Here is a 26,964-nt window from a genome sequence, read left to right as displayed (position 1 = left end):
CTCGGGGACTGGGATGAGTGCCAGACCGAAGCCAGGGATCGGGAGGTCTCCAGTCTCGAGCGTGTGATGTAGGAGGGCAGCTGCAGAGAGCGTCTTGCCTGCTGCTAAGCCCATACGGGATAAGCAGGTGAGACGCATACAGAAAATAGGCACCGGATTTGTTAGTGTTTAAAGACTGCTTCCACAAGAAGATTTTAACCTCACGTTTTAAAGGAATGTGTTTTTTTTCCAATGGTTTTAACCTCCACGTGTTTCTTTTTATGGATTATTTATTTAATGAATATGAAGAACTGCACTATTTATTTGAACACTGTTTTTGTTTTGTTGACTGCTTTTAATAAAAGCACTATTGCACTTTTTGTATACCACCCCTTGCTCAATTGTTTATTTGCCTCCATTGACTAGCTCACTCGGCAACATTATCGACGGTGTTGGGTTCGAGTGCTTCCAATAGCAAAGGGAGTGTGGAGCCAGAACCCACATCGTCACATAGGGATGCACGATAAACTGGCCATCATGTCAGTACCAGCCAATAACACAGTAAAAATAGTTTATTAATATTGGATCAGCTGTCAAGTTTAGAGATACCAGACTAACAACACATTAAATCAGACTTACAGGTGCAAGAATGCTCACAAGACACAATGCATTTTTGTAGTTATATTCACCAAGGCAGCTAGGGTATGCTAAATAGAAATATTCGTTTGTTGTTTAAAAATAAAATTAGAGTTATATTGTACATAATTATATAAATAAGTAAATGTCAGCATCTACATATCTAATTAAATCTTTCTAGCTATATACTATGCATTCCAGCATTTAGTTTCTTCACGAGAAACTTTATTGTTGAAGGTAGAATTGACATAGGAGGAATATGAACATGCATTTTAACTATGCCCTTGAGGGACTGTGGTCATTCGAGTGGATGTCATGGAGCTTTTGACATTTGTTATCTCCTCTTTTGGCCACCCCACAATACTGCTGCAGTACAGTACTTGGGCTACCAGGGGCTTCACATTCTCTCTTCTGCTTCATTCACTGTCTAAACATTCATTCCGCCGACTTAACCTCACTTAGGCGCAGTGGCAACACCATCTGCCTTGTTTTCCCAACTTCTGTGAGATCCTAACTAGGATGCATAAGGAGACTTGTTGGTGGGCATATATCCACAGTATTAGACTTGAGCAGCAAAGTAGCATCTCTGAAATATGTGTAGGTAAGGGATCTCTATTCATGCCGCCTCTTCCACATTCTGTATTGTCTCCTTTCATGACAGAGTGCTAACCCTAATGATTCTGCTACAAGGCATTTCTACCCTCTTCCTATTATCTGCATTTTACCTTTTTTGAAGATATTACTTTAAGTTTTTGTGACATACTGGGCAAATTATACAGATTACTTTCTCATAAATAATATAACTACAGTATACATTTTATAAGTATTCACATAATAATGTTGCATTGTACAGCATACACAGTATCAACAACAGAAAACGTGGCAGCACTATAGCATACTGGTGTTGGCTTCTATATAAAGGAGCTTAGTTTTTAGAGAATTCATTAACTAAATAATGATTAAATATAAATAAAAAATACTTGAAGGCAGCAATGAAATTTTAATCTACAGTATGTTCAATAAAATGCTGCAGTCTGTATTTAGTAAGCTTTGAACTTATATGCGTAACCTGCTTATGAATCATTCTTTAATGTACCATATATTTCAATTCAACTTATTATGACTTTTTATTACACTGCTTGCTTTTCCTTTTTTTTGACTCTGATGCTTTATCAGTCTTTGACAAAGTGTTTTTTTGCTTCTGTAATATTTCTAAAACTTTACTTTGTTTCTACAGATTTCTAACAAAAGGGGGGTGAAACTCCCGATTGGTTTAATGCATAAAAGCAATATTATCTTAAAGTTTTAAGAAGCATTACCACACCATGGCACTTTAAAAGCGCAACAAATGTGGGATCTCCAGTCACACTGGAGCATCATATATCCTAACCTGCTCAAAGCCTAGGATTCTGAATTGTGCCCTCCTTAAACATGCACCTCCAAATTTCTTCATGCCATGACAGCACTTGATGAATATAACAGCCAGAATACAGAGAGTATTTCTATTATAAATAAGGCTGAGATAAAAAAGTTCATCCCTTCCACTGCACTCATCCTTGTAAATTCCAGTGGGATTTTTGTGGCACAGCCACGACACATGCTGAAAGATTATTTAATACAAGGTAAATACAAAACTATTGTATGTCTTATGACTGGTGGTGGTTGTCATTAAGGTAAATAATATATTGCAAAGAAGGAAGTAATAAACTGAGATGAGTATCGGCAGATACAAAACAGAGAAGATCAATTATCATTATTGGCCTGGAATTTGTATATCAGTGCATCCCTAGAATGCACAGAAGAACCCAGTTTTGCATATTTCCTAACAATCACAATTTCAAGATGACTATACCATCTCAGTAATATGAAATACATTTTCATGACACTAAACAAAATCTACACGCAGGACATGCACCATACAGAGACAAGACAGGTACAGCATGAGCATGCCGATATGCATTTTGTCTGCTTAAAATGGCTGACAATTTCTGCTGCAAGTGAACTTGGCTAAGCGTTGCTTAAATTTACTACAGGCCTAAAAAATTAAAATTACAACCATAACTGTCCTACCACTACAGAATTTCCTTGCCTAGATTTTGCTATATTGATAAACAATGTGGTTATACTTCTAATCTGTCTAAGAAATATGACATTTATTTTTTCCGCTAGATGTCATTACGGAAACATTAAATGAGACATGTTTTTCACTGCATAGAAAATAATCTTTAAAGCATTGGCTGAATGATGCACACAAAGAACCATCCTGTATTAGCAGAGTTAATGGATGGTAGTTAGTCTACAAAAGCACACTTTAGCAAAAGAATAAGAGCAGACAAGACCTACCATAGGGCCCATAAGTAGGGACTGTGCCATTGTGAACAGAGCAGCAGAATGAGAAAAAAAGAGAGAGAGGGGGTAGGAGACAGAAGCAGAAACAAGTAGAGTAAGGTTAGTCACATACTTCAAAAATGGAATAAAAAATTATATCATCTGTATGGCCTGGTGCCTTCACTTTTTTTAGGCAGACAGATGGGACACTAACAGACAGCAGTCAAGTGAACAGCTGTCTTCTCTTCTGTTCAGTGTGACGGATAAAAATAGCCACAAGTGATCGGGTTAAGGAGCAGTTGCCATTTTGTTTGTAGTTTAACTTACAGGGTGGTAATCTTCTCCCTTGGTGGAGTTCAGTTTCACATGAAAGCACATTTCTACACTGTACAAGGTCACTGAAGCCATGCTGTTGTTGTATTTATAAAGTCAGTGCTGACATTCATTGCATAACGTTTTATGCAAAAAAATAAAGGAATGGGCTAGTGAAGAAAATAGCTGTTTGAATGCTGTTTGTAGAATAAAAGGATAAAGGGTCTTACCGTGAGCATCAAGCCTTTTGTCTACATATACTTTGTATGTGAAAGCATAACGCAGGGCAATGGCAGCAAAGAACATCTCAATGCAGATTATGAAGTTCTGGTATCCAGCAGCAACAGTACCTTCACCAACTGATACCTCAGCAGAGCTGATTTTGGGAATGGCACCACATTTCTCCAGAATGGCAAGAAGCATTCCTGCAGAAAAAAGAAAGTGAAATGAATTAGTCTTCTTTGAATGGTAAGGTCCTGCACTTCATGCACCCGTGCAGCAGAGTACAGAATTCATCATTGACAAGAGTCTGCAAACCCCAACAAGAGACTCAGGGTCTCCAGATTTGCTTTGTGAGTTGTCTTCCATACCAAATATTAACAATTAAGGATTGTTTTTGTAGTTTTTCCTGTGTAGGCCACAGCCTACTTAATGTTTGGGGGAGAAACAATTTTGAAAACTAGACTTCAACAAGCCTGGACATATATTTTTGGAGGCTTGGCCTCATTTTGGAATATTAGGGCAGGAAATCACAATAAAGTTAATATACCACTTAATATCAAATGTGTTGGGCATTTCTGGCTAAATTTCAGCCACACAGTGAAAAGCTACTCAGGTGGTCATCTAATAAGAGCAATGGCCTCAGCCACAGAAGTTGACCCAGTCCTAATAAAAGCTCTTGGAACTGTCTCCTTGTAGTTCTCTGTTCAACTCTATACATAGTTGAGACCAAAGTTTCTCTAGGTTAGTACAGAATAGCGTAAATGAGGACTATGAGCCAACTACCTCTTATGTGTCATTGAATGATTTGCTAGAGGCCCTTTGAGGTTTTACACAAGTTATTCTCCAAGGGCATGAAATGTTTTTCCTTTGTGTGGTTTTTCTTCTTTTCCTGTTGAAGCTGCTGCTATCTTGGCTGACTGGTACCACAAATTTAAGGACACTCCTGCTAACCTTTCATGGGTGGCCTCTACCTTTAATGAAAACCACTTTACTCATCACTTTCGTCTGCTAATAAGTTATAGGACCACCTTTCACCCACAAGTTTCTGCAGATGTCTGCACTAGTGAACTCTTGAAAATGGACCATTAAGATTCCCAGTCAACAGACTCACTAGTAACTCATTTGGCAGTAAGAGTTGAACATAACCTTAAAAGGAAGCATCTGCCAGCCATTCCATTCCTTAATATCTGTGAGGTCAACCAGGACTGACCGGTACACACACCATCGGTCTTCTGCCAGCTTAAAACTAGCAGCATGCTTTGCAGAAACTAGATGGGTTTTCAGTATTTGTTCCTTCTTGGTCAAATGCTTTCCTGTACAGTTGGTGATATTGCCTGTAATTAACTTTGGCTCAAGATAACTGATTAGCTGCCAAAAATCCTTACTGTCAACCACAGTGTCCGGAAACATTTCTAGTTCAATCACTTTACATGCCATGTGTGTGATTTGACCGATGTTAATCAGTTCTTTTCTGGGTAGTGCTGCTGAAACAAAACCTAGCTGCAAGGAAACCTCACAAATGGCATGCTTGTTTTGCATATAGTAATGCATTTTAAATTTAGTGCTTCTATATTTCACCACAGCATGACAGTTATCAGCAAATTTTTCAAACTTTTACTCGAAATTCTTCCAAACTAAACTATTTAATTCACTATATTTATAATGAAGACATTTTTCTTTATGGACGAAAAATGATCTGATGTGTAGCCTAAATACTGCCCTCATGTGTCTATTTAAATAAACAATATGTCTAAAAGGAAGCCAATGCCAGGCATTAAAATGCAGCAAGACAATTACATTTTCCAATGCAAATAGTATAAATTAATAATTATAGTCATTAAGATTAATCATCAAAATCCCTACTCATCAACCATGACCCTTTGGCTCTCTCTGTAATTTTCCATCTAAGTTTGGAAATCTCCTATGTAGGACTAAAGAGTCGATAGGCAGCACATGTTCACCAACAAATTTACTCTCTTTCAAAAAAAAAAAAAGGCTGAACACTCTAGATAATCATTAAGTGCACACAGTCAAAGACTTTTTTGGAAAATCAAAGTAATACTGAGGCAATCTTCATCCAGTGGTACAAACTCCAGATACACAACGTGCAGCCAGGGGCTTACGAGTACATCTGCCACAGCCTCTGCCTTGAGTAAATTCCAGGAATGAGAAGAATGGAGATTATCCACAGTCAATCAAGAAGTCTGGTCAAAGAAGTATTGCTTCTTGGGGTGAGTCTATTATTTAACCAGTATGTTTCAATTTCATGAGTTCTTACATCTTCACCACCAGAGAAATAACGGCTCCTGTCCAAAGACCAAGTTTCCCTGACCAATGCCTAGTCCCATCCATGAATCTACCCCCATTTTTAAATTAAACTAGCCAAAGCCAAAACACAGTGATTTCAAAATGATACATTAAAGCATCACTGAAGCGCATAGGCCCTGCGTCCTTCTAAAGCAGGAGTCCTCAATCACAGGCTTGGAGGGCCACAGTGGCTGCAGGTTTTTGTTCTAATCTGGTTGCTTAATTAGAAAGCAATTCTTGCCAATAATTTAATTTCATGGCTTGGTGGTGCTTTAACTCTGCTATGTCAGGTAATTCTCCTATCCTAAATTTTCTTGCCCATTCTAAGGATATCATCCAAATTATTTGAAGGCTAAAATGGACGAGTAATTCTTAGTCCTTCACTTTTTTATCTTCACTTTCCTTCCAAGTACAGTATTTATTTAAACCCAAGAGTGCATGATAAATACACACAGGTGTAAATGGTAACAAGCTAAACAGAGAAATGCTGGCCTTTTTTGTCATTTGCATGTTATTGATAATAAGGAGCAATTAAAAACCAAGAATACAGCTGTTTAAGACTAAAATAAGCAATAAAGGTTCAAAATCTTAAGGAGTGAGACAACTAAAGTGAAGCAGAAGTATTACTTGAGCAATAAGGGCAAGGCAACTGGGTTGGAACAAAAACCTGCAGCCACTGTGGGCCCCAGGACCCCAGGATCCCAGTTCTATAGTCACAATCTGTGGAAAGGATGTTCAAATAAATACACACAAATTCCTGGCTGAAAACAGTAACGTGGAGGAGACTATTGAAGAAAACAATGTTAAACAATTGTGTGCAAAAAAAAAAAAAAAATCAGACACTGTTAGTGGTGATAGAAATAATCTCTATGTGCTACTCACCTTGCCAGAAGGAGAGGAAAATGACTGATTTGACCATGAAGAACTTGAGCACTGGACTGTATGAGCTAAGCAGCTCTCGTGTAGCGAAGTAGAACAGGAACAGGGCATACAGTGCAAGACTGACTGAGATGTTGTAAATGATGGTGATATAGAGGTATCCACTGGCCACGCTAGAAGAGAAAGTCAGACAAGTTGGCACCCTTCCCACTATCCAGGAAGCTATGATGAGAGACTAATATGCCAGAATTCTTATGACCTGTATTTCTGGAAATTGTATACACAGTATGTGCTTAATATTTAGAAAGTGAAATACCAGGAAAGCCCTGAACAGTCACACACAAACTAGGATTTCAATTGAAACATTTCCAAAGGGTCCAAGAAGTAGGTTGTCAGTAATGTAAAAAATGACATAATTGTGCTAGAAAAAACAGTTACATCATATGAGTATTCCTTTAATGAATACTTATCATGTAAACAATTTGAAAAACATTCATACTAAAACTGAATGCAACTGAATACCATACCAACTGAACTAAAACTGAATACCATATATGAACATATTAATACTATTATGTTTGTTAATACTTAAGAATAAACTAATTTAAATCATAAAATGTGGCATAGACCTCCATTTTGTGAGAATGGAATAGACAGGCAGAGAAACTCCACACAGATGGTTCACCAGATCTGGAATGACTAGGATTATAAATATCAACTACCAAGCCAATACAACCCTTTATTTTCACCATGAACACCATAAGAACAACAAAAAAATAAAATGACCAACCAGAGATGCTCAGCTTTTCACAACAATGGAAGTGCCACTTACTTGAAGTCTCCATCTCTGTACTTCCCAAATGCCTGCAGAATCACAGTAATCATTGCCATCAGGGGTTTGACAACACAGAACTGCAGTGTGGCCTAAGAGGGTGGAAAAAACAAAGAACCTCAGGGACAAGCGACAGCCAACAGAACAGCAAAGTTCCAACACAACAGCAAAGTTTCAAGACAGATGGTCTGTATGCCACTGTGGGGAAAAAGCAAAACCAGCACACCTATGGGAAGACCTATACTTTTGCAGCATTCTTAAAAAACAAACAAAAAAAAAGTTTTTAGTTTGCAAACTGTGAGAAATATCTAATAACTAAAACAGGAATCATGCCCCAATGGCTGTGCTCTGTATTTCTGAATTACATCTTTAAATTAGCTAAATTAATTTTAAAAATAAATGAAGAATTACAATTTAATTCTCAAACACAGCATTTCAGTAAACTAGGATTTTCATAGAGTGCATTTGTAGAGGAATAGTCATGAAATTTGGTCATGTTTCACTATTTTGTTTTATATTACCTTTATTTGTGGTTCTTAAAGCACCATGTATGGTTGCGTTATATTTATGAAGAACTTTTTATTACTTTTGTTAAGTTGATTTGCCCACAGACATACTCCAAAAGCCCCACAGGACAAATATGCCGCTTTAGTAGTCGTGTGCTGCTGCTCACCTGTTTGCAGAAGCGTAGAAACCCAATTGAGTAGGTCTTGCCCCACAAACAGCATGTTCCATACATGCAACTGGACCTGTAAATAAAAAAGGATAGGTTAGAGAAAGCATTAACATCTGAACTAACTGCAGGGTTGCTTAAAGAAAATTATCAAGATTTCTAACTTGTCCAGACTTTCTACATCACTTTTTCCTTCAATCTCCATATTATTTATTATGCTTTTATCTATGTGCATGTAAATGTGTTTAAGGCAAAACAGCATACTGTACATAAACTCCAATTTACACAAATCATTCAAAATCTGTAACTTTAATGTTTTACAGTTCAAAATTCAAAGCTTGCCAAATAAAAATGCATCAACATATAATGAAGTATTTTACTTTTGAAAAAATGAGACTTAGAGGGACTTTTTTAAAATTAATTTTGTACTATTTTCTTTTGCCAGAAAGAAACCAATTTGTACATTATTGTAATGAAAATGGCCTCCCAGTCTCCCATTCTTCATTTTCATACTGAGGGAATAATGCACAAAGCGCATCAGACTTTGGCACAGTTGCTTACTCAATGGGCTTTCCTCGGATTTCTGACATGATGGAGCTTTCTCCTCCAAGGAACTCGTAGCATAGGCTCAGGAAATTGTAGATGACAAATGCTACAGAGAGAGAGAGAGAGAGAAAGAAAGTGAGAGAGTGTTATGAGAGTGAAGAATTCAGATCAGTAAGTAGGAAATTCCAGTTGCATTCTTACTTAAGAAGAATTAGATTCAATATCAAAATGTGAGCTCAGAAATGTTTACAAAAACCCATTGGCCTAGTGGCAGCCGTGTTTGCTTAGTCCCTATTATGACTCACTGTAAGACTGCAAAAAAATTACCGTGCACATATCACTCAAGGCTCAGTTTAGATAAAAGCTTTGGCTGATAACAACTGTTGCTGGGTATAGCAGTGGCAGTGTGGCCTAATAATTAAGCAAGTACATAATCAAGTGTTAGGGCTTTTGTGTACCTAAAAAGTTAGGCTTCACCACCGATTTCTGTCTGACCTTTAAGCTACAAATGACGTATTTGAAGAAAAAAGGAAAAAAAGAGGAGATAAAGAAATAAATGTCACATTGAAGCAGACAATGGTGTTCCCTATAGGATTCAATGCTTACTGAATAATCAAAACTAACTAAAGCAGCCATGTTAAATAATAGATGTCTACTGGCTTTGAAAACAAGACCAGTGAATGAAAATGGTGTTACCAATGTTAGCTTAGTTTTAAAGTCTCCTGGTCCAAGTTTAATTAAAATTAGGCAGCTCAAAACTTAAAGAATACTTTAAACCTTAAAGAATACTAGGATTTCTTACCCCATAACAATGGCCACACATTTAAGGGCCACAGGCTATGTTTCTTATGCAGCTGTTAAACCAATTAAAGACATTAACAATATAACAATTGATAAATACATTTTTAACATACTTAAGTTTAGGAAAAACGTCACCTTATAAATTTAGGGTCTTGCTTATAATAAGTTAAGAGGTAACGGGCCTGTCACTTTTATGCACAGGTTACCTAATATTACCATATCTGTTTGTATTGGGGACAACTCAATATTTCAATCAGTAATAACTAATTTTAACATTTCATTTGACTCCAAGTAAAATATGGGAAAGCACTGCATTATATTGCTGTCTTGGTTCATTTCCTAGTGAAGCACACTGTGTTGATGCTTGTTGTGAAAGGCACACTACAAAGATCGGCCAACAACAATTTAACCATTGTTCACACTCAAAGTAGCAGACAGCCAGACGAACAGGAACTGCTGCCTCTCCAAACCTCCATTTTGCTATATAGCCACTGTGTCAACATGACATATGCTGCTGTTGAAATGTGCTGACAATCTGCTTCCTACAGTGCGTGCACTTAGACCATTATTCTCAGCTTGCTATGCTTGTTAGCCTGCAGGCCATCGTGAACAGTGAAGCATGCATTTAAGCAGCAGATGTTCCTCTTTCACCACTTTGTGCTGCTACCCACCCCCCAGTTGTCCCTTCATTTAAAAACCAATGACAATCAAAGAATTAAAAAGAAAATAGACAGTGTAAATCTAATTACTGTACATCGGCTCTCCATACAACTAACTAGCCACAATGTACAGCCTCCTCAAACAATTTATCATTTGCACAGTGCTATCAGTATGGCCACCATACTATAAAACAGGTCTTTTTCCAAGCTTACTTTATTGTGCTCAAAAGAATTATGAATTAATTTAGTGTTTCTAGGTTTCAAACCATTTTTGGCATTCTAGACCCCAAAAATCTTAACGTTTAAGCCATTTTATAACCATATTTTGTGCAGACAATTACACATTTATGATAAAAGGGAAACCAATAGATGTCTGCAATAAACATGATTAGAACTTGAGGTTGTGTGTGTTTAATACCTAATGGGATATGAGGAATCAAAGTTACACCTTTCACACATGCAGCCATGTGGAGAGCTGTTTCATGTTGTTTCTTGGTTGCTAATCACAAATATGATATTTCTGATATTTGGCTTTTTCCCTATGGTACAAACGCTCTAATAGCCACCTCCATAATGTTATAAATGACACGTTTCAAACACAACCATGTGGGGTACATTTTTAGATAATTTCAAGTTCAGTGACTATGAACACGAAGTTATTTTTGATTTGTAAACGTTTACTGGGGATCTAGCTTTCTACAGAGCGATGAGGAGGTAAATGACAAATTTCCATTATAATTTAGATTATTTAGAATTTAAACGTTTAAATTGAATCATACATTTCAATATTTCAAATATTCCATGCAACTATTCTTATTTATTATATACTTTTACCTCATTAAGTAATGAACACACTAAACTAGGTAGGCTACACTAATTTAGACTTATTATTGTATTTGGTTGATTCCATTTATCCAGGACAACTCACAAGATTCAACTTAATTCATAAGAAACAAAAAATTGGAAAAACGAGAGGAAACCATTCAGTCCATCATTCCGGTTTGTTTACCTAATAGCTAAGCTGTCCCACTATCTCAGCTCCTTCCTTAAGGAAGCAATTCTTGGCTTAAGGCTTAATTCCGCTAGACCAGTATACATTTAAAGTGTTTACAATTTTTTTTTTTTTTTTTTACAGTTGAATCATGGGAAGGTTAAATAACATGCATCATACAAGCGCACAGAGGAGGCAGACAAGGGGCTTAATCAAACATACTAGGCCAGATAGGGGGTTGGCAGAGTGTACTAATGTCTTTTTTCCTCTCCCTACAGAACCACAAAACCTGCATAATCTGCTCACCAGTTCCTCCAAAGATAAAACCGCCGGTCACAACCCTGATCCTGATGATCCTGACTAGAGCTGCTGATTAACTGTACATACTGCATCTCTGTTGTTAGTCATTAGCACTAGAACATAAGTAACATGATAATTATATTTGAATACTAACCCTCACCTATTCTGTTTCTTTTCTCGGTACCCAAATGTGGCAATTGGTGCCACGGCCAACCTGCCAAGTTGTTTGCCTGCCTATGGTAAAGTCATCCCTGATGGAGGATCACAGGAATCATGGGAAAGAGGGGTCCTTTCATCGAGCCGTTTCAGCCGTGGCATGGCCAAATGGGGAGGCAGCTAGATGGATGAGGTCTCCAGGACTCTAAAAATATCCAAACCTAATTACAGTATGTCATATCAGCTACTGTTAAACCGTACTTCTAAAATTTTTATTATTATGCTGTCTTAAGGAATTGTTCTGTTCTGTATATTGTATTGTATTGACCCCCTACTTTTGACACCCACTGCACGCCCAACCTACCTGGAAAGGGGTCTCTCTTTGAACTGCCTTTCCCGAGGTTTCTTCCATTTTCCCTACAAGGTTTTTATTGGGAGTTTTTCCTTGTCTTCTCAGAGAGTCAAGGCTGGGGGGCTGTCAAAAGGCAGGGCCTGTTAAAGCCCATTGCGGCACTTCCTGTGTGATTTTGGGCTATACAAAAATAAACTGTATTGTATTGTATTGATGTCACTTCCTGCTACTGCTCCAAAGAACTGCCTCTTCTTTCCTCCCAGCTATAAAAACCTTCAGCATTCCAAACTCAGCAGTCCTGTTTTGAACTCAGTCTTTTGAGACAACTCGGTATAATCGCCATTTGCTTCATAGCAGTCTTTATGATAAACGGGCGGGTATGGGGAATTGTGGGAGAACCCAAACCTTTGTCTTGTTTTGTCTGATTTGTTACACATGCTAAAAGGTGACAACTGGTAACTTTATGTTTCAAGTCTTGTTCATTTGTCACAGCATCACACTGCCTGTTTACACATTAAGGAGTGTTTAATCCTGGCCATGGCCTGCCATATATGATGGGAATTTTACACTTGTAGACATTGTGTTATAAGGCCTCAAAAGCCACAAGCATGGCAAATTAATCTTCTCTGCAAGGGCCCTGTAATTATTTTGAGTTTGACATGGAAAGAGGACTACTGTATAGTTGATCAAATGAAATCACTTACCAAGCCTGTTTACATCTTTTAAAATAACAGGACACATTCAAATTAAAAAAAAAAAAGAGCTGAACAAATGATATGTTCATGGGGCTCAATCATGCTTAATTAAAATCAGCCTGGTCAGCCTCTGGATGTACACTGCCCGATCCCTATCTGTTGCACGCAAGTTTTTTTTTTTTTAATCTCTCACTCTATGGGAGCTGCATTTACTGATCCCAGAAGATCCATATTGACATTGAGAAAGTGTGCCTGGGGCCTAGATCTTGACTCTACACAATGACAGCAGATCTCTAGAGAATTGTGGGCTCCTGTTAATTTAGAGGTGGTTGTCGTGCACTGCTTTTCCCCCTTTTTCCCCCCTTGACAAAATTCAATTACAGCTTTACAAAATCGGATTAATAACTGACTGATTACAAACACATCAGCTTGACAGACACAAACATGCATCAGAGTTATAAGGAAAGATACAGAGAGAGATAGATTAAAAAAAACAAAAAAACACATGACTAGAAAACAACGATTTCTTTCCCAAATTTGATTTTCACAGTATAACCTTTTTTGTGTGGAATTAGGTAATAAGGGAATGAGGATAAAACCTGGAGTTTCAACAAGACCTGCCTAAACAGGATTCTGCAGCTGCCACAGGGCTTAGAGTACACAGATTATGCTGCAGCTTTTCTCTCCACTAAACCTTAATCTGACGGACAGTATCTTCAGATTTAGCAGAATATCTGTAAGAAGGAAGAAGATTTACAGCTGTCTCCACTAACCTGCGAGGATCGGATCACATGGCTGTTCCACAGAGGCAACGGGTTCCTGATTCTATATTCATCTTATTTGACCTCCCAGAGGCAAAATGCTTTCCAGTGTCTACATAATTTGTTTTCTATCACAGTACATACAGTATGACTTCGAAGCTTTAAGATGTGGAGGCACAGGATAACATTTTCTCCACCAACCAGGGCTAATTTAAGGCATCAGGAATGAGTTTTTGAGGGGGATGGTTGGGTTGGCCTGTCAGATTAAAAGGTGTCAACAGGATGTTAAAGAGAGGGTACAGGCAAGGAAGACAAAGTGGTGGCTAGATCTATTAACCTTTGCTTAGCTGGAAACTAACAGGTCAACTTTGTAAAAATGTTGGAAACACCGAGTTCGAAAGAGGAGGAAAAACAAATTAATAAGAGACACCCTGGAAGATGACAGGATTGACAAGCCCTTATCCTAGACAGAATCATTAAGCTACCATCAGGAGACTGAAACAGACCAATTCTTCCATTAACCATATATTTCCATCAGACTTTATTAGTTAACAAACTGGCTCACCAACACACCAAATCACTTCCCAATATTCCTAAAATAAATAACTAACCCTAAATAGATTTTATTCTGTGTCTTTTTAAAATGTTTACACCAGTTTATCTTTAGGATGTTCTCACACTCATGCAGTTTTAATAAAACAATTGAAAAGGTTCTTATTTTAATCACATACTCCAGTACAGGAAGACTATCCCAGTCTGAAATGCCCGGGACCAGAAGTATTTCAGGTTTAGGAATTTTTAGGAATTTTTGAATATTTGCATAAACATAATGAGATATCTTGGGTATGGGACCCATGTCTAAACACAAAATGTATTTGTTTCATATGCACCTTAAGCACATAGCCTGAAGGTAATTTAACACAATGTATTTAATAGATATGTGCATGAAACACAGTTTGTTCACAGTACCATTAGTAGAATACCTGTATTAGTTGGTAAACAACAGTAACAAACAAAAGCAGGCTTTCATTCTCCACCTATGATCCTGTGTTTTGATTAAAAGTTTGTTGTACACAGTAAATATACAAAAATGACAGAGAGTAATGCATGTAGGTCCGTCCAGCAGTGATGGTTAGTAACAAACTCTCACCAACAAATCATCAGAGCCTATGCTCCCTCTAAGCTGTGGTGTGCAGCACTTTTGAAACACACTACTCACTCACCCTCCAGCACAGTGGTTTGGAAGTGCTGGGCAGAGCAGCTGTTATCATTATGCGCTAATCATTTGGTAATACTCTGAATAAAGCAGATATGATTAAAATCTACAAGATTATTGTGTAGTTGGGTTTCCAAATATGTCAGCTATAATTTGAGAAAGAAAAGAAAAATTTGGTTGAATTACATGGTACAGTGCAGAGAAGGGAGGAGATTTGGGAACAAATATCATCAACACAGACAAAGTCTGTAATATAACTATCATCATACCACAATTACATTTTGTAGTCCATTGCATAAACTAAGTAGACAAAAATGCAAATGTTTCATGTGGGAAAAGCAAGTATACCCCTATATTTATCACTACCTCAAATACATAAAATTAGAATTAGATGCACCATATCAGGTGCAAATGATTATAACATTATTAGAGAGGGTCTTACCCAAACCAGTCTTATTTAAACCTCATATGTTTAGTTTGGTTCACTCTCTGTTGTTGAAGTTTATGTTATCACTATGCCCAGAATGAAAAAGCTCTCTAATGCTTTCAAAAAATAAGCCATAGATACATATGAATTTGAAAAGGAATTTAAAAAGAATGTCAAACAAATGGAAATAAACCATTCCACTGTCTGCAGGATTATCTATGAACTGAGAAGATTTCAAACAATTCTCAGCTTGTTCAAGTCAGATCTTCCCAGCAAGTTAGCCCAAGAGTAGGATACAAGATGCTGAAATAAGTCTGTAAGAACCCAAAATTTCATCATCGACACGTAGCTCTTGCTATTGTTAATGTCAAAGGGCATGTATCTACCATTAGAAAACAAATGCCCAAATTTGATTCATGTGGGAGAAGTGCCAGGAAGAAACCAAGTGCTGTCCAGAAAGAACAACAAGACCAAGACTAATTCGCACATGAGCACCTAGACAAAGATCAGGACTTCTGGAACTATTTGACCATAGAATCAGGAAACATTTTAGCAAAAATGACTGCATTTGACTAGAAGAACCTGGTTCCAAATGGTTTTGGGAAATATACTGGTTTGGGGCAGTTTTGCTGCATCAGAGCAGTGTAGCTCACAATCCTGGAACTCACCAAGAAATCTTCAAGAAACCTGAAGGTGATCGAGGATAATGTGAAGCCATCTGTCAGAAGATGGAAGCAGCGCCGAAAGTGGACCTTGCAACATGTCAATGATCCTAAACGGCCAGTAAACCTGCCAATGAATGGCTGAAGAGAAAGAAATTGAGGGTTCTAGACTGGCCAAGCCAAAGCCTGGATCTGTAACCCATCGATATGCTGCTTGGCGATTTGAAATGGGTTGTGCACGCAAGACATCCCTCAAAACATCATACAGTGGGATGCAAAAGTTTGGGCAACCTTGTTAATAGTCATTATTTTCCTGTATAAATTGTTGGTTGTTACGATAAAAAATGTCAGTTAAATATATCATATAGGAGACACATACAGTGATATTTGAGAAGTGAAATGAAGTTTATTGGATTTACAGAAAGTGTGCAATAATTGTTTAAACAAAATCAGGCAGGTGCATAAATTTGGGCACCGTTGTCATTTTATTGATTCCAAAACTTTTAGAATTAATTATTGGAACTCAAATTGGCTTGGTAAGCTCAGTGACCCCTGACCTACATACACAGGTGAATCCTATAATGAGAAAGAGTATTTAAGGGGGTCAATTGTAAGTTTCTCTCCTCCTTTAATTTTCTCGAAGAGTAGCAACATGGGGGTCACAAAACAACTCTCAAATGACCTGAAGACAAAGATTGTTCACCATCATGGTTTAGGGGAAGGATACAGAAAGCTGTCCCAGAGATTTAAGCTGTCTGTTTCCACAGTTAGGAACATAATGAGGAAATGGAAGACCACAGGCTCAGTTCAAGTTAAGGCTCGAATTGGCAGATCAACAAAGATTTTGGATAGACAGAAGCGACGAATGGTGAGAACAGTCAGTGTCAACCCACAAACCAGCACCAAAGACCTACAACATCATCTTGCAGCAGATGGAGTCACTGTGCATCGTTCAACCATTTGGTGCACTTTACACAAGGAGATGCTGTATGCGAGAGTGATGCAGAGGAAGCCTTTTCTCTGCCCACAGCACAAACAGAGCCGCTCGAGGTATGCTCAAGCACATTGGACGAGCCAGCTTCATTTTGGAATAAGGTGCTGTGGACTGATGAAACTAAAATTGAGTTATTTGGGCATAACAAGGGGCGTTATGCATGGAGGAAAAAGAACACAGCATTCCAAGAAAAACACCTGCTACCTACAGTAAAATATGGTGGTGGAATCTTGTCAAATTTGAGGGACACATGGATCCCACTCAGTATCAGCAGATTCTGGAGATCAATGTCCAGGAATCAGTGACAAAGCTGAAGCTGCGCCGGGGCTGGATCTTTCAACAAGACAACGACCTGAAACACTGCTCAAAATCCACTAAGACATTCATGCAGAGGAACAAGTACAACGTTCTGGAATGGCCATCTCAGTCCCCAGACCTGAATATAATTGAAAATCTGTGGTGTGAGTTAAAGAGAGCTGTCCATGCTCGGAAGCCATCAAACCTGACCATCCAAGTGGAATGGTCCAAAATACCTTCAACCACAATCCAGACTCTCATTGGAACCTACAGGAAGCGTTTAGAGGATGTAATTTCTGCAAAAGACGGATCTACTAAATATTGATTTCATTTATTTTTTGTGGTGCCCAAATTTATGCACCTGCCTGATTTTGTTTGAACAATTATTGCACACTTTCTGTAAATCCAATAAACTTCATTTCACTTCTCAAATATCACTGTGTGTGTCTCCTATATGATATATTTAACTGACATTTTTTATCGTAACAACCAACGATTTATACAGGAAAATAATGACTATTAACAAGGTTACCCAAACTTTTGCATCCCACTGTATAACTGAAAGAACTGTGCATTGAGGAGTGAGAAAAAAATTCTCCCAAACAATGTCTGAGGCTGGTAAATAATGGCTACAAAAGGTAAAGGTGGGCTTACATTTTTCACAGATGAAAAAGGCATCTCTGTTTATTTTTCACAAAAAAAATTGCAGCAAAGTAGAATTTTCACTGTTTCTTTTAAAATTCACTGTTTAGATATAGGTTAAATCTTGCTTTTCCTTTAACATGTGTAGACATACCATTTCATGGGTTGTACTTTTTCATATAGCTGAATACTAAAAAGTCAAAAATCTGATGAAGACAGAGATCACACAAATTTACTTGATGGAAAATGCTTTGCATGGCCTGTCTGAAAGCTCTTCTCACAGACTGACACTTAGAAAAACAGAAACAAACTTTTCCATATCAGTCATGGCACCACAATTAAAAGCAGAGACATTCTCTGAATGGGTGCTGCATATCATAGTCCCAACCTTAGGGATATATTATACAGCTAATATAACAAGACACAGACTTTTCTTTGAGGTATCTTTGGTTCACCTTGACGCCCAAGCATCTTACCCTCATAGCAGTCCCTCACTGTGTCAAAGTAGACATAGTACTGGTCATTGGTGAAGAATAGTAAACTAAGCCAGGAATCAAATGCGTAGATAGGCACAATGAAGAGGATCCTCACAATGTAACGCTGCTCATTGGGGGAGCTGTAGTAGCGCAGGTGCATGTATATCTGCAGGAGACAAGTACAGGAGGATCATAAGACGGCCACACAAATAATTCCTCAAAACAGGATGGTCAAACTGAACATAGATGCATTCACCTTTGAAACTGAGTAACTAATGTTAGGAAAGAAGATAAAGATTGTACTACATTAAACAACAATTGCCAAGGTGCACATCTATTGTGACTCTAATCAGAGGCTTTGACGTCTGCAGTTCCAACTGAGTGAAAACAAAATCTCACATGTGCAGAAAAACGTATACATTTTTTTTGCAAAGTTGGCCAAGACCGGATAATTTGGAAATGCATGTCAAGATGGCATTTATTTTACATTTGTGGGAATTTAACTGAATGATTCACAGGGTGACTGGTCTCTCAGGCACCACACCCATTTCGGTGAAAGAAAGCAGCATGTTGCTAGGAAACATTGCCTCTGAAGTCAGTGATCCAGCAGGTGCCACCTGTTGCTAGAGCAACTCTGCTTTGTTACCTCTGTGCCCCGCCCAGAGAATCATATCAGAGCAAGAGGTACACATGCTGCAATAAAAAGCTGAAAAAAGAGCCAATGGAAGCAGGTGGGAAACACTAATCATTGTATGTAACACTCCTGTACCAATTAATGCTTTAGAAAGGCTCTCTGTAACATGACACCTCCTAAAACATTTTAACACATAATGATGGAAGAACACAAGGCTCTGTATGCACTAAATCATCTTTTGTCAGTCAGTTAGCTTTATGCCACTAGATGTGAGGCACTCTGTAATGTAGCCTTAGATGAATGGTTTAGAAGGAAATCTCAGTATAGCCTTACAGTAGATAAAAAATGTGGGGTACGTACTGAAGAAATAAGTTGCCAAGACTGCACAGTATAAAGGTTAGTAGAGGTAGATTATCAGTATGAAATAGTTTATGCTTGAAAGGAGCAACAAAAGTGATATATTGACAGGATAAGATAGCACACCTACAGTCAGTTGTAGGTACCAATTTTCGACAACTTATAACCTGAGTTATAAAATTCAGTGCAAAGGTATTAGGGTTTTTAAGTGCAACATCTGAAGCTTCCAAATCTGACCCTTTAGAACCTTACCTGGTGGCAAGTGATAAGCAACGCCGTCCAAACAAAGAAGCCAGAAATTGCCTGTGCTGATGTGGTCATCAGAAAGATGGGCTGCCCCACTGCTGTCATAGGGGCATCAGAAAGCCAAGAGAAGTTAGGGCCAGCCGGTGTGGCAGTGAACTCTGTTCCAGGTACAGCTCCACCTGCCAAAGAGGGGTTGAGGCGGGCCTGCTGTGGCACATCTCTCCTTAATATCCTGCTCATCTGAAATGGCAAATAGAAAAAGTTATAGTCAAAAAAGTTAGGTAAAATGCTAACTTAAGGGCATTAATGAAGTACAACAACAGGACTAAAACACATTATGATCTACAAGCAAAAAGAATCATCCCTGCTCTGCATATACACAAACATTTCTGGCTGGAACCAAGCTATGGCCTATATTAGCAGAAAAAACAGGCCACTAATTAAGAAAAGAGTTAGGATGAAAACCTGCAACCACTGCGGCCCTCCAGGACTGGAGTATGTGAACTCTGGCCTATTCCCTACTTTAACTGCTACTTGCAGTACATAGTTTTTAAAGGTAGTCTGCTATTTCTTTGTTCACATTTCCATCTCATAATTGGACTGCTATTACAATGCACTTTTCCAAGATGAAAGAAGCAGAAGCAGTGGGGCCACTAGAGATATGTTAGGGCAGATCTTTAGGCCTCATCCATCATCTCAACTTGGTATGTGCCTCACGTGGAAGGCTCCAGCTGTTTGAGACCTTAAGAAACACATTAATTGCATATGAAATTTAATACTGTAAGTTTATGATTATTGGAAGATCAAGTGCAAGCTTTTCATAAAGAGGCACTATGCACTTGTAAGACGCAACAAGATACTTATAAAAGCAATGATGGTGTCAGGCAGCAGACCAAGGTATCTATCTAGCAGCTCTACACTTAACAGGATCTTTTTTTTTTTTTGCAAAACAGAGGCTCTAATGCAGCCGATACAGGAAAGGACAGATATTTTACATGAGAGAAATTTGCTTAGGATGAAACTGAAAAAAATGTATGGAGAAAAATGAGAAAGAGCATATAGACTCAATTAACTGAATGCCAAGTGAAACTATTTGGTCATTCACATATGTACTTATTAATATCCATATACACAGGCTCAATGACTAGTTTACTAGATCTAACAATCTTTAACAGAAATAGCCTGCTCTTCTAAAAAGTTGTGGATAGAACCATATACAGTATATTATTATGTAGCAGACAGACATGGTCAAGAGGTTTAGTTGTTGTTTAACCAAACATTAGAATGGCCAAGACGTGTTATCTAAGAAACTAAGATGCCAGACGTCATGGATCCATCATCTTAGGAATGGCTTCTCCCCAGGGATTTTCAAACAATAGTCCCTAGAGTTTACAAAGAATGATGTGATAAACAAAAAACAAGTAGTAAGTGGCAGTTCTGTCAGAAAACAAAAACACCTAGTTATTAAGGGAGATCAGGGGAAAATGGCCAGACAGGTTCAAGTTACCAGAAAGGCCACAAAAATTCAAATAACGTTTCACAATACAGGTTTGCAGAAGGGTGTATTTGAATGCACAAAGCATTGGTGCTTGAAGTGGACAACCAAATTGGGTTACACTGTTGTTATCTAAGATGATGAGGTTAAAGTGTGCATGTGATTACCAAGACTATACAAATGAAGAGTGTAAAAATGATGCATCAATTTCTGCATGGACATGCAAATGGTAGAATTATTTGGCGTAAAATGTATTTACCCATCCTGCCATGTATCAATAATACAGGCTGGTGATAGAGTGAGAAATGTTTTCTTGATATGCACTGGGTGTTTTTAAACCAAATGAGTGCCATTTGGATGACATATCATTAGGTTGGATTTGTAATAAAATTTTGACTTCAGTATTGATACCAGCCTTTGGACCAAAATAGTTCTGAAGCAAATAAAGGATAACCACAAAGATCCTCCCTACCCCGTCTTACACAGGCTTCCTTAGTGCTTCGGGCCATTGTGCCGCACTATGCACTGCTTCCCTTTTGATTGTATAAAGGGTTCACAAAAGCAAGATGTATCCCTCAAGACGAACTGAAGGAGACAAAGTGTGTAGTTTCATGAAGTCTCTAGCACATAGTACATTTTTACCCAGCAACTCTACTAAGAATCAATGAGAAGAGCTTGGGTACAAAGGTGACAATTGTTTCTAGTACCCAAAATTCTGAAATGCTGGTATTGTACCTTTTTAAAATTTGTTTTTTTTTTTTGGTAGAGAAGCTGCGCAACTCTACACAACAGCTTTATGGGCATAGTCTCCCCTTTTAGATGCATTCACAAACAAGGTTGTCAGAAATACTGAAATATCAAGAAGTTTCAATTTTAACATTTTAAAATGACTTTAATACTCATTTTTCATGGAATCGATTCTACAGTCTACATTAGAAATGCGCTTCCAGTTCACAATGACTTGAGGTGCAACTCTGCTTGCATCCACTCACAAGTGTTATTACAAGATGGCAGTTTCAGCAGTGTTGGAGCCTTCACCAATATGTTTAACTAACAAAGAGGGCAGCTGCAGTGATATCTGGAAACACTTTGGCTTTTTAGCAAATAGGAACAGAAAACCACAAGATACATGCAAGCCTGTATGCAAAAATTTCAAGTGAATCAATACAAACAATTTAAAGAGGTATCTCATTTCTAAATCACGGAAACGTAAGCTTCCAAAATGAAGCATAAACCAGTATATTTGTGTTTAAAGTAAGGATGTGATGTTTATTTTTTCTACAGGTTAAAACTTTTTTTTTTGTCAGTTTTCAATTATTTGTTTTACCTTTGAATCAATTTTATTCCATGCTGTTCATTCAGAGGCAATACTCTTTAGTTCTATAATGCTCTGTTGCGGGCGGCACGGTGGCACAGTGGTAGCACTGCTGCCTCGCAGTTAGGAGACCTGGGTTCGCTTCTCGGGTCCTCCCTGCGTGGAGTTTGCATGTTCTCTCCGTGTCTGCGTGGGTTTCCTCCAGTCGCTCCGGTTTCCTCCCACAGTCCAAAGACATGCAGGTTAGGTGGATTGGCAATTCTAAATTGGCTCTAGTGTGTGCTTGGTGTGTTTGTGTGTGTCCTGCAGTGGGTTGGCACCCTGCCCAGGATTGGTTCCTGCCTTGTGCCCTATGTTGGCTGGGATTGGCTCCAGCAGACCCCCGTGATCCCGTGTTCAGATTCAGCGGGTTGGAGAATGGATGGATGGATGCGCTGTTGCTCACTCCATTTTTAAACCCTCGCCACAAAGACTGCTGCCACTGTACGGAACTTTCTTTTATTTTATTATGTGCAATTTTAAAATTATATTTGAACGTAGTTACTACATAATGTAAGGTGTTGTAACATTTTAGTGCTCAGCTGGATAGTGCCACTACTCCTCTGCATGCTCATATACTTTCAGCTGTGCTTCAGACAGTATATTTTGTACATCAGGATTCATTTGCAGCCCAACAAAGGCACACAGCGGCCTCACAGATGAGCTAATTCACGTGCTAGTCATTGCAGATTATTTGCACAAAAATGCAATGTACACTATTTGCATGTATACAGATTGTTTAAGTGTGGTAGAGGTCTGCTTGTGTGTTGCTTTTCTGAACAATTGTTTACAAAAAGAAGACATTATTCATTTTACTTTAATTTTATTTAATGTTTGCTTTAATTTTTTATGTACGCAGTTTACAAAAGGTTGCAATACCTATTTAATTTACTTTTAATTACATTTTTGTAACATTTCTTTGTACTATCTCAGTAACAGCCGACAGACAAATTATGCTTTATTTGTCCCCAAGGGGAAATTAAAATTTTACAGGAGCTCCCAAGAATAAATAAATAACGAACACACACACACACCCCAACACACATAAAACGTCTGGCGTGGATAATAGAGAGGTGTTGCTGTCAATAACAGGCTTGTAAGTGGCAGAAAGATGAGGTCAGACCTGTTTGGATTGTGCAACAGGTTTAGATTTAGAGCAATTAATATCTATAATAGAGCATGTCCAGCTTATAGTGTCCATGAATAGAACATGCCTAATAGACACTTGATTCCTCTTTTGAAGTCACCAGCAAGAAGAATGATTCATCAAAAAGATATTGGTACAGGTGAATCATTTCTGTTGCCGAGTCAGCCAGGATAATGTACATTACTTTCCTGGGCAGTGACATACTGTAGACAATCCCAGTCCACATTTCAATGTCTTGATCACACATTCTAGTTTTAATTGTACTGTGTTCTCTTTTTCACCATTGCAGATTCACAAAAATCTCTAGTTCCCCACCTACTTGTTCCACTCAGTCTGATGAAACCCATCCAGCATTAAAATAGCAATAAGTTGTAAGCCAGTTATGTGCAGCACCCAAAAGATCATAGTGCCTGTATTTATTTTCATCAATGTAAAAACACTGTTGACCAGATTTAAATGTCTTTACTTTTGATTTATTTACAGAACATTACTCTTACTTTTTACAAAAGATTGCAACACTTTAAATATTTGCATTTAAAGACAAAAATTTGTATTGTTCGTTTTCATCAATATAAAGATTTTAATAAATACATAACAGCAATTTATTTAAATACATTTTTTACTCAGTTACATAATATACTGTACTGAGTATCAAAAATGGTATTGAATTTCAATAGTTTTCTTAGTATCCTATTGGAAGTTTGAAATTTTGGAATTGTTATAATCCTATTCAAACATAATGTGAAAAGCACATACTGTGATTGCCAAGACAGTCTGTTCACATGAAACTATGTGCCTTACTTGTTCTTCAAGGAGATTTGCAAGGAAACGTCAGTTTTTGCTATGATATTTCAAGCACAGTGTGCAGTACAAATTTCTGAAATGTCATAACTTAATATTGATAACTATGAGGGAATTTGCAGACTTGTCTATCTTAAAACAGAGTAATATTTGTGTGACTTCAATTACAGATTAATTTACTGCTTCATATTTACTTTGAGAGAGGTCACTTCAGCTTGTATATTTTGTATACTTTCCTCTTTTACTCAACCAACAGCTGATACTAATGACAAAACAGATCTCCAATGAAAGCTAAAGGAATACTTCACCCAAAATAATGTACAGTAACATAAAAGGTTCTGGAAAAATCAGCACACTTCATAAACAGGAAACACAAGTCACACATGACTGAGGTTTTTGAATTGAAGATCCACCTCCCATCATTCATTGGTCAAGAGCTATCAGCAGACCAAAGGTGAGCAAGGAACCTTGAAATGACAGAGCCTGAGAAGCAGGCTTTACAGGAATGTGCTCAAGAGAGGGAGCGACAAGCAAGGGAGGTTCAGACATACAAGGATATTGAGGAAAATTACATGTAAGGCAAAGAATATCAAATATTTTAAATTAACTCTACTGCCTGTCTTTGACAGTTAACATGGATAGTATTTAATAAACAAAAATGTTATAACAGACTATCAGAAGTAACATAAAAATGTAAAATGCTCCAACCTTCAAATCAATTATGTAAGTCTTTGAATATAATATTGCACATACATTTTCTAACTTGTTTCAAGCGGAAATGTCTACAACGGTAATGCCCCATGTAATAAAGCAAGCATCATGTCAGTGTTGTTTCATACAACAAGGCAATAACTTTAGTTTGTTTCAATGACCTGCCCAGTAGCAAGATCTCAATTCAATTGTGTGCATTTGAAAAGAAAATGGAGGTTTGTTCCAGAAAAATCAACAGGAACTTTGTGATACTATCAAAGTCAACAATGGCCAAAAATACATTTTCAGCACCTTAGTGAATCCATGCCTCAAAGAATTCAAGTCGGAGAAGATTAGGTATCCTGTATGTTTAAATTTCTACAAACCTTACCCATTTTTTACCTTTATGTCCTCACCATCCAAAAGCAAAATAAAATTTTAATTGTGTTGACAAATTGTAGCACATAACTTGCAAGTTTAAAAATGTTGGTTCAATTTTCAGAAATATCAATATAAAACAGTCACTGTTTAATTTATTACAAGTCAATTTGAGAGATGAAGAGGCAGGAACTAAACTGGCAGCCTTGGGATTAAAAGTCCAAAGCTATAACCACTATAGGCATACCACTGTCATAATACGTCTGCACCAACAAAGCACATCTAGACCTGGCAAAGTTTGTCCGTTTCAAATTATTTATGAAAAAAAATTGCAGAAACTGTTGATGAATTGAAGTGTTCTAGTCATTACACAGATTTTTTTCACCCAGTTGGATTTAGTAAATACGAATGTTCTGTTTTACAGGTCTGGCACTTAACTGTTGTTTGTGTTGCTTAATTTGTTTTATTTCAGGTTTCTTTTCATGCTGTTGTCTCTGCATCTTGGTCCATAAAGTTTCCCTTCCATCCCTAATGCACCCCTAAAGCAAAGACAGAGCATCACTTCCTCTATGCATTCTTTGGATATGAGATATGTCTGTTCCTCAACAAGTTATATTTAAGCTTAAAGAATTTCTTTAAAAATTATCCTGGGCAATTTGCAAAAGCTCCTAGTTGCCTAAAGAGGACTGTTTATTTGAGATGCACTGTTCAGTACATAATACCTACTGGAAAAACAGATCTGATGCTGAAATAATTAGTGTCATTACAGATATCCACAGGTTGGGATTAATTAGTCTCTTCTGTGATTTAGGCAGCAAGTGGTGACAACAGAGCAAATTTACAATTTCTGCTATTACTGGTTTATATCCTGGCATATGATGTGCAGAAAAGACAGATAAAAGATTAGATTTCTGAAAGTTGCTTAATGATGATATTTACCCATGGCTAAAAAAAAAGGTTCAGCTGTATTAAATCTTTACCCCTACATTCATTATAGCATATAAATCATTATTTAACAGAAGGGTGTTTTTATACCACTAATGGAAATTAAGCTTAATGTACATTTTTGAAACAGCCCTTATTTATATTAAACACACTGTGTTTTGTATCAGGTGTATTTCAATACATAAATATTTTCAGCATTAATATGGATGCCATATTAAAAATCAACTATATACATATGTTGCTGTCACATCATTTACAGTAAACTTTAATAGCTGTTTTTAAAGAATCCTCTTCATTTGTCTTATAAAGACTACAACCTCCCAAAGTGATAGGAGATGCTAAGTGTTTGGCTTATTCACACAATGTAAATATTCTCTTCAAGGCTGCTCTGGCAAAAAGAAAACATTGCAACCAGATCAAATCTAAGATAAAGAGGCAAGGCACACAATGTCAGGAAGAAAGTTATTACAATTTGCTGACTGACGTGACTATTTACTCACATTCAGAAAAATGTATAACTAGTGGCAACAGTTATTTAGGGAAAGACAGAATATAATACAGTAAAAGTTATCTCTCTATTATAATAAAAAAAAAATCTTAGGATGAGAAGAGACTTTTTAGCCTGGGATGAGATGCAACCTTTTCAGAGAGATACTTTCACGTCCCACGTGATGAGACTTTGTGCCAAAAGATTTAACCACAATGGAGCCAGAAATAAAAGACAAAAGGGTAGATGACAAAGTAGAACATTGTAAAGAGGTTCAAAAATGTTGG

The 26,964-nt window shown here is 37.5% G+C and overlaps 1 protein-coding gene across 2 annotated transcripts in view; it reads right to left on the bottom strand.

The window, feature by feature from the left end:
• The window catches only part of LOC120536727 (transmembrane protein 184B-like), a 57,462-nt gene that overhangs the window by 3,953 nt on the left and 26,545 nt on the right, over window positions 1-26,964 (bottom strand). Inside the window, exons 2-9 of one of the 2 annotated variants that reach the window (XM_039765191.1) lie at window positions 19,387-19,620; window positions 18,144-18,309; window positions 8,730-8,820; window positions 8,169-8,244; window positions 7,496-7,587; window positions 6,667-6,836; window positions 3,486-3,680; window positions 2,959-2,979 (exon numbers count right to left, since the gene is read on the bottom strand). In XM_039765191.1, the coding sequence (XP_039621125.1) occupies window positions 2,959-2,979; window positions 3,486-3,680; window positions 6,667-6,836; window positions 7,496-7,587; window positions 8,169-8,244; window positions 8,730-8,820; window positions 18,144-18,309; window positions 19,387-19,620 (1,045 nt within the window). The remainder of the gene's footprint in view (window positions 1-2,958; window positions 2,980-3,485; window positions 3,681-6,666; window positions 6,837-7,495; window positions 7,588-8,168; window positions 8,245-8,729; window positions 8,821-18,143; window positions 18,310-19,386; window positions 19,621-26,964) is intronic. The other variant, XM_039765192.1, reaches the window with a different exon arrangement.

The sequence above is a fragment of the Polypterus senegalus genome, chromosome 10, assembly GCF_016835505.1.
Source record: "Polypterus senegalus isolate Bchr_013 chromosome 10, ASM1683550v1, whole genome shotgun sequence".
Classification (NCBI taxonomy): domain Eukaryota; kingdom Metazoa; phylum Chordata; class Cladistia; order Polypteriformes; family Polypteridae; genus Polypterus; species Polypterus senegalus.
This window is presented reverse-complemented; position numbering and strand designations above follow the sequence as displayed.